We start from the raw sequence: 13,660 nt of genomic DNA, 5'->3' as shown, positions 1-13,660 counted from the left end.
CAGATACTATGAAACAAAATATCCTCAACCATTACATATAAGTAGAAGGTGGGCAGTAAATTAACATACAGTATAATGAAGATCTTAACCATTCAAAGACCAAACATAAATAAAATAGAAATAACAAGCTGAGTTTATAATGTCATAGAATAGAATCATAGAATAATAGAGTTGGAAGATGCCTCCTGGGTCATCTAGTCCAACCCCCTGCACTATGCAGGACACCCACAACCCTATGGTCACCATAAGTTTGGGTTAAATTCCTAGTGAAACACAATGAAAGAAATAATCATGTCAAGATTATTGGCCAGACTGAGCTGGAAAAAAATATCCAAAAAAACCTTACCAATATTAGGCATTATTTAAGCCACGTACAGATCAGAGAATCTGATCAGCTACTAGTATAGCTGAGCCTGAATAAAGTTGATTTTTTGGGGCCTTTATTTAGGCCTACCGAAGATAAGTTGGGGCAGTGGGAGCTGAGAACTCTGTGCTATCATGCATGAGGATGGCTGCTTTTGCAGCTCGGTTTGGCCAAGGAAGCAGGAACTTAGACCTCCACACCACCTTGGCCCAGAATCGGTTGGGGTAACAGAAGCTGAGAGCCCCACACTGCCTTGGCTGGGGCTGGCTTGTAGCTCAATTTAAACTGAGCTGCAAAAGAAATCAGCCAGGGCAGCAGGAACTGACAGCTCTGTGCCACCTTGGCTGGGCTTTACTCTTCTTGAAGCACATGGCAAGAGGAGCCAGCCCAGGATTGGCTGGGGCAGCAGGAGTTGAGAATTCCCACCCAGGTCTATGTGCAGTGTGGAGAGACCTCCCCACCACATGCAGGTCCTGCGACCCACTTCTATGACACTGTTTAAACTGTACTGCAGGAGAAGTAAATCCAACTCCAAGGTCAAGCTGGCTTTTTCTTTAATTTATATTTTTCATCTAAGGTCTATTGCATTGGTCCCCAACCTTTTTATCACCGGGGACCGGTCAACGCTTGACAATTTTATGCTGCCAGATTCTGTACCAGCTTAAATTGATTGATTGATTCACTGCATTTATAGACCTGCCCCTCTCAACACATATGTTTCAGGGCAGTGTAAGGTAAAGGTAAAGGTATCCCCTGTTCAAGCACCGGGTCATGTCTGACCCTTGGGGTGACGCCCTTTAGCGTTTTCATGGCAGACTCAATACGGGGTGGTTTGCCAGTGCCTTCCCCAGTCATTACTGTTTACCCCCCAGCAAGCTGGGTACTCATTTTACTGACCTTGGAAGGATGGAAGGCTGAGTCAACCCTGAGCCAGCTGCTGGGATCGAACTCCCAGCCTCATGGGCAAGGCTTTCAGACTGCATGTCTGCTGCCTTACCACTCTGCACCACAAGAGGCTCTTCAGGGCAGTGTACAACAGTTTAAAACTAATAAACAATAAAATTAATTTAAACTACTTAAAAACTAACACAAGACAAGAGCCAACATCCTTCCATTCCCAAGTCCTATCCACCTGGGTGTTCTGGAGTATTCCAGGGCGGGGGGTGGGGGGTTGCAGGCTTTTGGTGGTCTTTATAGCCTGGCTTCAACTCAGTGCTCAGCACAAAAGTTTCATTTTGCAGGTCCTATGAAACCCAGTGAGCTCCCTGGCCCTGTTCTAGGCCAGGTGATCATCTTTTGGGCCAGGGATCACTAACCAGTGGGGCATAATGTTCTTCAGGGGGTGTATTTGGAGAGTGTGTTATAGTGGTATAATCTTCATGTTATAGTGGGGGGATTATCAATTTCTAAATAAGAAAATATTCTACTGTATTTCTTCATTTAGTGCGCCCAGAATTTACAGACACTTTAGCAATAAAGCATGGGTGGCATCCTGTTCTAGAACAAATATCATTTGAGAAACCTGTACCTAACAATACATACATTACAGAAGGAAGTAATTTTATCATACTCACAGGACCAAATATGAGTGGAAAGTCAACCTATCTAAAACAGATAGCCCTCTCTCAAATTATGGCACAAATTGGTAAGCAATACTTCATTTGTATTGTTTTCTAGTTAAGCTATAATTATTTAAATGGAGAAACAGTGGATGTAATAATGGGATCGTAAGATTTGACAAGCTTAATGTTAAATGGTTACATTAATTTTATCATCATGTTTAGATGTCCTCCTTTCTGATTTCCAGGATCTTTTGTCCCAGCAGAATATGCTTCCTTTAGAATTGCTGAACAGATATTTACTAGAATAGGTATGGATGATGATTTAGAAACAAATTCATCTACATTCATGAAGGAGATGAAAGAGGTACTCAGCTGAGTTTAGCAAGTATATGCCAGTTTCTGGAATTATTAACTATGTTTTTCTTCAGTGTAAATACTCAAGGTGCTTAACTTCCATCTTTCTCCATATATAGTTAAGATGAGACTAATCGGCTACAGTTCATTAAATATGGGCATGTGCAACAATACTGTACCACATCAATAAGAATGGCCACACACCATTTCATGAGTCAAAATTCAGCATGAACTTGGCCTGTCATGTAGCCTTATGTTTGGGGAAGGCATCTTCTCTGACCTTTTGTCCAGTTTGGCTGTTTAAATCATTTAAATCTAACAGGGTTTGCCTGTGGGTTTGCTCATCATCTATTTTGCTTCCAAGCAAGAGGAAGTGAAACAGCCCGTGAAGTGGCTCGCATCCATTTCAGCCTAATAACTGACAGGCACACCCAGCAGCTGGCAAGTGCACTTGCCTCGCTGTCAGGCTGAAATGGTTGCTAGCCATTTAAACGTAACAGTGTGGTGGGTCTGCCCGTCAACTAGCCATGGCTGGACTAGGAGACACCTCTCACTTTCTCTCTAGGACCAGTCTGCTTCTCTGGTGAAGAAGAGTTGGCTTTTATATCCTGCTTTCACTACCAATGTCTAGAAAGTCAGTAAAGGCTGCCGCACTAGACTTCATTATTTTCTTACACTCAGGTATTTCCTGTAACTTGCACATAGAACACTTCTTGAGAAATGCCCTCCTAGTGTTTCACATGGTACATTAGTTTCCCACTTGGTAGGTTAATTTAGTAGTTTAATAAGCCCTTGCTTGGAATTCCTTTTTTTTTTTTTGACATCTCTTTCTTTTTTCTGTTTCATCCAGACAGGTGCTTTAGCATCTGTCACCTCAACATTTATGGTTTGTGAACTGAGGCTCTCTTGAACAATTCATGCCAGCACCATCGATCCCAGGAGTTGAATGTGTCGGCCTGACGTGGGAATCGGTCGAGAACGTGGCCATCTGGGCGGTGTACCGTTCACCCACTGCCCCGCCCGATGCCCTGCTGGGCCTGCTGGAGGCGGCGGCCGCCTGGACATTGCAGTTCCCCAAATTATTAATTTTGGGGGACTTTAATGTCCATGCGGATTCGTCGGCTCCAGGACTTGGCCTGGACCTGGTGTCGGCCATGGCGACACTGGGGTTCTCGCAATTTGTTGCTGGTCCCACTCATCAGGCTGGCCACACCCTGGATCTGATCTTTGGTGCTGGTGTTGAGATCGATCTGGTGGCTAACAACATCGTTCCGTGGTCTGACCACCATACCCTGAAGGCTCGCCTACGGATGCCACCCCTCCCCTGTTTGGGTGACGGACGCATTTTAGTCCGCCCACGGAGACTTATGGAATCCGAAGGATTCCTGAATGCTCTGCGGGACCCGATGCCCTCCGGTGTCTCGTTGGAGGCCTTGGTGGAGGACTGGCAGTCCCGCCTGTTGGCCGCCATTGACGAGATAGCTCCTGAGCGCCCTCTCCGCCCTCGCCTCAAGCAGGCCCCGTGGTTTACCGCGGAGCTTCGGGAGAGGAAGAGGGAGGTGAGACGGCTAGAGCGAGTGTGGCGGAAGACCCGCGACGAAGCTACAAGAACATCTCATCGCACGCTTATGAGGGCGTATGAGATGGCGGTGAAAGCGGCAAAGTGTGACTACTTTGCTGCGGAAATCGCGTCCGCTAGCTCTCGCCCAGCCCAATTATTTAGGATAGTTCGGACCCTTACTGCCCTCGAAGGAGGGCATCAAAATAGTAGTCAATTGGAACTAGGCTGCGAGGCTTTTGCAAGCTATTTTGCGGATAAGATCTTGTCGCTCCGTCGTGACCTTACTGCCACAGTTGATACAGTTCGTGAACTAGAAGCTCCGTGGCCGTTACGGGGGATCAGGTTTGATGGCTTCAGGCGGCTCTCTTTATCCGAAGTGGACAAATTGCTAGGGTCGGTGAGGGCGACCACTTGCCCCCTTGATCCCTGTCCGTCGTGGTTGCTTAAGATCAGCGACCCACGGATAGGTGTTCCCCTGAGGGAGATTATAAACCTCTCCCTTACATCGGGAGAATTCCCTCAGCGGCTCAAGGAGGCAGTGGTTCGCCCTCTTCTGAAAAAACCATCGCTGAATCCGCGGGACCCCGCCAGCTACCGCCCGGTATCGCATCTTGCATTCCTGGGCAAGGTGGTTGAGAGGGCCGCCGCGGACCAGCTCCTAGCATTTTTGGAGGAAACTTCGGCCCTTGATCCATACCAGTCTGGCTTCCGTCCTGGCCATGGGGTGGAGACTGTGCTGGTCGCCCTGACAGATGATCTCCGGCGCCAGCTGGACCGGGGCGGGTCGGCCATTCTCGTGCTATTAGACCTGTCAGCCGCATTTGATGTGGTTGACCACGAGCTCTTGGTTCACCGCCTCGCTGATACTGGGATTGGAAGGGTGGCTCTTAAATGGCTATCCTCCTTTCTAGAGAACAGATCACAGAGGGTCGCTGTGGGGGAGGAGTTATCCGACTCCTTTGCACTCCCATGTGGGGTGCCACAGGGAGCGGTGCTCTCCCCCACGTTATTTAACATCTATATGCGTCCCCTGGCTCAGCTGGTACGGAGTTATGGGCTTGGGTGTCACCAGTACGCTGATGATACCCAGCTCTATCTCTTGATGGATGGCTGGCCAGATCTCCCCCCAGAAAAATTCGCCAGTTGTTTGGAAGCAGTGGCTGGATGGATCAGAAAGAGCCGCCTGAGACTCAACCCCTCTAAGACGGAGGTCCTTTGGCTAGGCCGAAGGGAGCAGGAACAGGAAGCGCGTCTTCCCTGCCTGGACGGGGTACAATTGTCATCTGTGCCCCAAGCCAGGAATTTGGGAGTGATTCTGGATGCCTCACTTTCCATGGAGGCCCAGGTCACTAAGGTAGCCCGGACGGCGTTTCTCCATCTACGCCAAGCTCGGCTACTAGCGCCCTACCTGCCCCCGGAACACCTGGCCACTGTGATCCATGCAACGGTTACTTCTAGATTAGACTTCTGTAACTCGCTCTACGCGGGCCTACCCTTGTCTCTAACCCGGAAGTTACAGCTGGTACAGAATGCAGCTGCACGGGTCCTCACTAAATCATCTTGGAGGTCCCATGTTCAGCCTCTGCTGAAGCAGCTGCACTGGTTGCCAGTTTGTTTCCGGATCAGGTTCAAGGTTTTGGTACTAACCTTTAAGACTATACGCGGCTTGGGTCCTGCATACTTGAGGGACCGCCTATCTCCTTATGCCCCCCGCAGGGCACTTCGCTCTGCGGGTAAGAATCTGCTGATGATCCCAGGACCCCGGGAGGCACGCCTGGCCTCGACAAGGGCCAGGGCCTTTTCGGTCCTGGCCCCTACCTGGTGGAATGAGCTCCCTGAAGAGCTGCGGGCCCTGTCGGAGCTCTCTGAGTTCCGCAGAGCCTGCAAAACGGAGCTCTTCCGCCAGGCGTTTGTCTAAGGCCGGGTGATGGCCCGGGGCTAAGATCGGACCCCTCTCCCCGGAGGGGGGAGGCCAGTACTAAACTGACCTGGTTCCCCAGAGTGTTCCATCCCATGCCCAATTATCCTCCGTTCCCTTCTGCTCATCCAGTGGGCCTGTACGGGAATAGTTTTAATCGCCATCATTGTGACTTAGTCATTGTTTTAATGGGGTTTTAATGGGGTTTTAATGGGGAATTTTAATGGTTAATATATTGTATTTGTATTAAAATGTTGTAAACCGCCGCGAGCCGGTTTCCGAGAGCGGCGGTCATACAAATCAAATAAATAATAATAAAATAATAATAATAATAATGACCATGTTATAATCTGTCCTACACTCATCTCCAAGGCCAGCAGAGGTGTCCACTGGAATCTGTTTACCCTTTCCTTTTCCCCAAAACCTATCCATCCCACAGAAAGAGTTTGACATTGTCTAGACATTGTAAGAACTATCTCTGTAGGATGTAGTACTTTAGGTAGTCATTCATTCTTCCATATCCTATGAAATCAGTACTATAGACATAAAATTACACCTGCTGATCCAGGACCCACCAAGTAGGCAGAATGTTAACTATGGATAGGACTGTTAACTGAAGAAGAAGAAGAAGAGTTGGTTCTTATATGCCACTTTTCTTTCCCTGAAGGAGTCTCAAAGACCATTTATGCACTGGAGGTTTCATGCCGGGCTGCAGGCTGGAGTTTTAGTCATAGCAGGCAGCCCCACCTCTTCCTGCACCCACATGGGGAACATTTGGCTTGGTGCTCCTCATCTGCCCCCGATTTTTGCTCCTGCATGGGAGCTGGGGCAGTTAAGTTCCCAGTGCATAAACGGTCAAAGCGGCTTACATCCGCCTTCCCTTTCCTCTCCCTACAACAGACGTCCTGTGAGGTAGGTCAGGCTGAGAGAGCCCTGATATTACTCAGTCAGAACAGCATTATCAGTGCTGTGGTGAGCCCAAGGTCACCCAGCTGGCTGCATGTGGGGGAGTGCAGAATCAAACCCGGCTCACCAGATTTGAAGTCTGCACTCATAACCACTACACCAAGCTGGCTCTCTGTTGCATGTTCTTTTAATTGTACTGTTCTTTCAGATAGAGTTTTAGATTATACTTAATAGATGGGGTAATAACAACTGGTAGAAGATGCCTCCTAGTTCAGTCTGGGACAATTTTCTTCAGTAAATTGAACTCCTAGTGATCAGAGAAGAAAGTACACCTTCACTCTTGACTATTGGTAAAGCAGTGGTTAAGCAAATTCTTCAGTCTCTGATGCATATTTACTTATCTTCAGAAGATGAGATCATAGAGATGTGGGTTTAATGTGGTCCCTATTAGGGTTGGGCGCTTCGGTGTCCAAAGCAGCCATTCACTCCCAAAGCAGCCAGCGGCATGGGGGGGGGGAGGTTAGGCGCGGGTGCCAGCATACCAGCCAGCGCACAAACAATATGCAGAGCTATGCGCATGAGTGTGTGCGCTGGCCGGTGTGCTGGCACCCGTGCATCCCCTCCCCCCGTGCCACAGTGCTGGCTGCTTCAGGTGCGAACGGATGCTGAAGCGCCCAACCCTAGTCCCTGTAGTTCAACATCACCAGTAAAGAAAACAGGAAGCTGGTGTAAAGCTTTTAAAATTGACAATATATGGTGCTTTAATTTATACTTCTTCACAGCCTAACTGCTGCAATTTGAGACAGTTGAAGCTTCTGAATAGCTTTCATAGGCAGCACCACTTACAGTGCGTTGCAATAGACCAATCTGGATGTGATCAGAACAATGGATTATTGTGGGTGCCAAGATCCTGTGTGCCACAGGGAAGATCTGTATCTCCATCTGTAGTTCTGGAACAAAAAGCACCGTTATTATCAGCCAATAGTGCTTCAAATCTTATCTGAAATGAGATGGTTCAGGATAACAATTTCTAGGTGCCTGGATATTGCCACTGATGTGGACCTATAAATAGCCACTAAAAGAATGAACAAACCATAACAATTATGAGCCTGGTAACTATTAACGTTTTAACATATTGCTTCCTGTATTATTTGAATTTAGCTGATGACGCCTGCATACCCCACACATTTGCTTCAGGAATGGGTATAGCTGCCATCATGCCATCATGCATCTGGTCCATTTGACATGAAAGTGAACTGGTATTTAAAAGGGCTCTATTTCTGAATGTGACCATTCTGATTTCTTAATACCGATGGTCTAGTGCATGTAAGAGCTCTCTGTACATTGACTCTACTGCTCATGTAAGAAGCTCCTTGACTGGGCTGTTTCTATTGACAGATGTTCCGCTTTTAAGTAGCAACTGTTTAAATGTTACTAAAACGGATTTACGGACTCAATTTCAAGCAAGAAATAAAAACTCTTATTAGCATATTGTTTTCTCACATCTCTTGCTGGCAATGAAATCTGATATCCTTTTCTCTAGATATCGTATATCATACAAAATGCTAATGACAGATCACTTATCATAATTGATGAACTTGGCAGAGGTACCAGTACTGAAGAAGGCATTGGTATATGTTATGCAGTCTGTGAATATCTTTTGAAATTAAAGGTATTAAGAAAGTTTTTAATCAATAGATGCCTGATTTTTTTTTTACTTTCTTACTTGGCTATAAAAGATAATTATCCATTTGTACCAATAATTTCTAATTGATATAATTTTTTGTTTCATGATTTAGGCATTTACACTCCTTGCTACTCATTTCTTGGAATTATGTCACCTTGACATCTTGTATCCTAATGTGGAAAATTACTACTTTGAAGTACAGCATATGAGAAGGGGTTTTGGAGATACAGAGAAAATTGCTTATACTTATATTCTTTCTAAAGGACACACAGATGAAAAAAATTATGGTAATGTAGAATATTGATTGTAAACATTTACTGAAGTTTACATATATTGTAAGAGTAAGTAGCAGTTTAATCCATGAAGATTTAATTTGTATATGAAAATGGGCTTCCATTTGCAGATTGCGTTCTGAGAATTGGTCTGCATGCAGAAGGGCTATCTGGCAGAGGAGCTGTGCAGAGTTGATCTTTGCTTAGCTGAAACTACATGTTATTACTGGAAACTGCTTTCCATTTTGCATGATGCTTCATTTTTAGTTTGAATTCCCTTTTTGAGAAATTTTTGAAATACTGGCGTGAAAAAAGATGCAGGAGATGCAGTGTTCACCTTCTTATGTCTCCCACTAAACAATTCTTTTGCCAAACCAGTTTGAGGTGAAAATTACAGTGCCAACATAGCTAAAATACAGGGTGTCAAAAAGTTACAAAGTTTGGTTCTAGGCTAAGAGTTTAGGGGAGACAGTTCCACGAGAGCCATTATAACTGAAAAGGCCTTGTCTCTAATGACAGAGAGACACAGAGCAATGCCTTTATGAAGATCTTAAAGCCCATAAGATCTTACAGGAGCAGACCATATCCTGATAAAATCCTGAGGCCAAATTGCTCCTGGCTTTCAAGGTTTAAACCAGTTCTTTGATTTAAAAAAAGGACAGGCAGCAAGTGAAGGTCTTTTAATTATGATATGTTTTCTGTAACTTATGCCAGTCAAAAGCTAACATGGTTTAGAAATCATATTAAATCAGCGGATTACGTTGGACCTGGGCCAGACAGAAGTTTTGACTTGAATGAACCTTGCCTATCTTTGTCCATGAACAACTGCTTTTTCTTTATATTTAGGATTAAAAGCTGCCGGGGTCTCCTCTCTTCCTCCATCGATCATATTGGATGCAAGAGAGATTGTAACACTTATTGCTGGACAAATGTTGGTATGTAATAATAGCCCGCAAGTCAGACATTTTATCTGTAGTTCTTTCAGTACACATAAGCAAAGTTACACAATTCTAAGTATGGGGAAATTATGATTTTAAGGGGGGGGAGCATTATTGAAACAGTTTCACATCCATTATGCTATCTTTGTTGAGTATACTATTGTTCTTACAAAGAGCTGCTCACTGCTGACTGTGAGTGCAGGTGTTTTGCCAAGGGCATGAGTCACCTTTTCATGAGTTAAAACCTTCTGTCAGTTGAAATCCTTGAACTTGGTGCTGAAGTCCACTGATTTCAGTTGACTTAGAAGGTTTTGACTTTCCCTAGGATTGCAGTGTTGGTCTCGTGCCTTTATTCCAATGGCTTTTGCATAGAATTAGTGCTGCCAAAATATACTCATTTTGAAATTTATATACCATATATTCTTTACCAGTCTTAGAAGGTAAGCAGGGTTGACCCTAGTTAGTATTTGGATAAGGAGGCCACCAGGGAAGTCCAGGGTCGCTACACAGAGGCAGGCGTTGGCAAACCATCTCTGAATGTCTCTTGCCTTGAAAACCCTATGGGGTTGCTGTGACATGACATTTAAAAAAAGCAACACATAAAACAGACTTAAAACAATTCACAGTTTTAAACAAAGCTACTAAGTTATATTTAAAGCATAGCTGCTGAAATAACAGCAAATAATAATTTTAAAATGGCTATGCTCAGTCTTATGCACGATGGAATTATTTTCATAAAAACTGAGTTTTAACTAACTGTTGTAACTCCAGGAAAGATATAGCCAAACACATTTCTATTAGCAAGCTGTTCCAACATATGGACACTGCCAGAGAGAAGGATAGGAATTTCCCACCTTCCCCATTATGGAAAAACAGCATGTATAGCTGTACTTCTAAAAACAATAACAGTGAGATCTTGCCGGGTCACTATTGGAATTATAGAGTTGCCTAACAAATCCATAAAACCATTCATTTAGAATAAAATTAAGATGTGGCCAAGAGTAGGCAGAGAAAATGACAGGAGCACAGTTGGGGGCAAAAGAAGCAAGGAGGCAGTGGCAATGCTGACCAAAGATTGTAGGTGGAGATGGCAGAAAGGTGTGATCTAAGAGGCAGTGAAGACAGAGGAGGAAGAGGGGGCAGTGAAAAAACTCTTATCTCTTCTTGATACATATTCATGTATTAAAAGGACTGTTAATTTTGTTCACTTCAAAACAGAACAAGCCTTCTGGCGGCTCACTGTGACCAGTTCACAAAACATTTCAAATAACATTGTTCATGTTTAATCCAAATTAGGCTCCACCATTTGTGCTGGAAGGTAGTATCCAGCATATCAGTTCATCCATTTTTGATAATTATTTTTATACTGTAGTTGCTGAAGGAAAAGGACAAGATTGCTGGAAATTTGAACTGTAGTTGCTAGTTGTTCCTTTGAATTTTGGCATTTGTGACCAGTTAAACCTTAGCCTTTACTGACTTTCTAGACATTGATAGTGAACAAGTCATTTAGAGCACAACCTTCCGGTTGCCGTGGACCACTGCTCCGGAGTGGCGGTAGAGGACGGCCTGGGGCCCCGCGCACGCGCGGCAGCCCCAGCGCAAACGCACTAGTTGATCTGATTAGTGATCTTTATCTAGAATGGAAATAATAATAATAGGGACCATAGCTCTTTCCATCTTTCTGGAAAATCTGAAATGCAGGAACAATTCAGGATCCCTCATAGTCTCTGATATTACCCCCAGCATATACTGCTGTATTCCCATTACTTCAACAAAACTGGAGTTAACTCATATTTTCAAGATATTATTTTAGTTTTCACTTAAGCTATATTTCAGTCAATTGACATGAGAGTATAATTGGGTAATTTTGCCTAATGAGAGTCACAAAACGTTCAGATTGTAATATATGTAATTCATTATCCCAGCAGCAACAAAGAAGTACTCCAGAAACATTAAAGGAGCGGGCAGTATATCACTTAGGGAGTAGATTGGTACAGGCTGCACGCAACTCCCGACTGGATCAAGATAGCTTGCGAATATACCTGAAGGGGCTGAAGAAAAAGTATGAGGCTGATTGCGTTATTTCTGAACGAGTATCTACCGAAAGCCAGCAATAATTTGCAATTCCATCTGAAGTGTAATTAATATAAAGTCTGAAAATATGCTTCCTTTTATACATATGACAAAAATTCTCATTAAATACTTTATATTCAGATGTTCTTTATTTTCTTTGCATTTACTAATGTTTATTTGTATCAGTTTTGCAGGACATTCATTCTTATTTAAATAGGAGTATTAAAAGGGGCATTATGCTATTAGAACTATGAAGCTATTATTTTCCATTTTAAGGAAACATGAATATTACAGCAAACTAAATTTAAGATTAGTTTTTTCATCATTGTTCAACGGTTTTAGTGACAAACACCCTCCTACCACTAATATTTGTTCAGTCATTGTCTAAGTTAAGCAAGGAAACAAGAAGGGCATTGCTTGCACAATTATACAGAAAATAAAAAGTGTTCATAACGAACTCAACTGAAAGGAAGAAGGCAAAATGATAGCATGGGTGGTAGGGACTTATCTATCCAGTACATTTTATCTTGGAACATCTTTAATGCTGCGGAAACAGTTTGATAAGAGAGCATACTATCTTTTCTTCTTGACTTCATTGTATTGTTTGTCTTATGTAACTTCTAATGTTTTTTCTTGTCATTACATCTGAACTAACTTTGTAGATCATGTTACTAATTTTTTTTAAAAATCGAACATTTGTGTAATGCATTTCTGGACTGACGTCATAGTTGTAATCAGTTACAGTTTTACCTATAAAGAAGTCCACCACTCTGCAAATCACAACTTTTGCACAGGAAGATTTCCATCTTGTTAGAACATTCAAATAGATTCTCTTCTGTTTCCTTTTTCTTCATTGTGCATAAGTTGTATTATGCAGTAATGGAAAACTGGTTTTAAAAATTCTCTAATTTTAAGTTCTTTATTGGGATTGTAATTCTGCTCTGAGTACTAAAATACCAATACTAATACAAATTCATAGCAAAGCATAGAAAAACATCAACATTTGATCTGGATTTCTTTTTAGCCATTGGCTGGTTAATATGCATAGTCCTCACCTACTGTTGGAGAATATCAGTTTATTTGGAAGGTTCCATATATTGCTGACCAATAATGTAAGTGAAAATTATGCATATCAACAGTACAATGTTTCTTTGTTTATGCTGGCTGTTTTTGCACATATCTTTTCATGAATTTATACAACCACTACTATTTATGTATGTTCTCAATTTAATACATACTCCCACAACATATTAATGTAGTGACATTGATTTTCTTGGTTTCTATACCTTCAGAAGGTCTATTATAAATGCCTGTCTCAAATCTCCAGATGAGTAATTTGCATAAATACAATGGTTTTATCTGCAGTTATCTTCATCTTTAATTTCTAGTTCATACAACATATTTGAAGCTGCATTTGGTTCTTAAAAAGAATGTAATGTTTTAAATAAAAATCTAGGGTGTTATGAGCCACAGAGTGAGCATGACTTCTTCCTTATTTTGCAGCTGAAATGACATAGATACACATCAGGAAACTTAAGGCTACATCAGCTATCAGTTTTATTCCTCTGCCCATGATTTGGTTGTCCGCCTTTTATAACATCTGTATCTGTTCATTCACGTTTATATTTTTAGGTATTTACATTTTAAACCGCTCTGGGGATTGAAACTGATTTGAAATACAGGAGCCAATAAGTAATGTGCACAGCCAGCTTTTGTTTAAAATGTACAGAACTGTTGTTCCCTCAGAGATAGACACTGAAAAACAAAGGAACCAGAGCTCCATGTCTCTAAAACTAGTACGTGTCTGTATCTATCCAGAGAGTTTTAATTCAATAAAATATTTTAGTTTCTATTTAACATGTTTGCTAAATTGCATGGACAAAATCAGTTTCTACCCAAAAAACTACCCAGAGCAAAAAAAAAAAGGCTTATCTAGACTTTTCCATTCAAGATTAGATATAGTCATTATTTTGTCAGTTACAAATTGAAAGCAAAATCTAAGTACACAGCAAATGCTTTGAAAAT

General features: G+C 42.7%; 1 protein-coding gene and 1 long non-coding RNA gene across 3 annotated transcripts in view; one reads left to right on the top strand and one right to left on the bottom strand.

The window, feature by feature from the left end:
- MSH4 (mutS homolog 4) overlaps nt 1–13,190 on the top strand; it is a 60,978-nt gene extending 47,788 nt beyond the window's left edge. The window contains exons 15-20 of one of the 2 annotated variants that reach the window (XM_077333300.1): nt 1,809–2,009; nt 2,172–2,290; nt 8,209–8,337; nt 8,465–8,639; nt 9,471–9,559; nt 11,491–13,190. In XM_077333300.1, coding sequence (XP_077189415.1) covers nt 1,809–2,009; nt 2,172–2,290; nt 8,209–8,337; nt 8,465–8,639; nt 9,471–9,559; nt 11,491–11,679 — 902 coding nt within the window. In that variant the 3' untranslated portion in view covers nt 11,680–13,190. Of the gene's footprint in view, nt 1–1,808; nt 2,010–2,171; nt 2,291–8,208; nt 8,338–8,464; nt 8,640–9,470; nt 9,560–11,487 lie in introns of both variants that reach the window. The other variant, XM_077333299.1, reaches the window with a different exon arrangement.
- The window catches only part of LOC143835520 (uncharacterized), a 73,091-nt gene that overhangs the window by 54,087 nt on the left and 5,344 nt on the right, over nt 1–13,660 (bottom strand). The gene's annotated exons all lie outside the window — the stretch shown is intronic.

This window comes from Paroedura picta, chromosome 4, assembly GCF_049243985.1.
Source record: "Paroedura picta isolate Pp20150507F chromosome 4, Ppicta_v3.0, whole genome shotgun sequence".
Classification (NCBI taxonomy): Eukaryota; Metazoa; Chordata; class Lepidosauria; order Squamata; family Gekkonidae; genus Paroedura; species Paroedura picta.
This window is presented reverse-complemented; position numbering and strand designations above follow the sequence as displayed.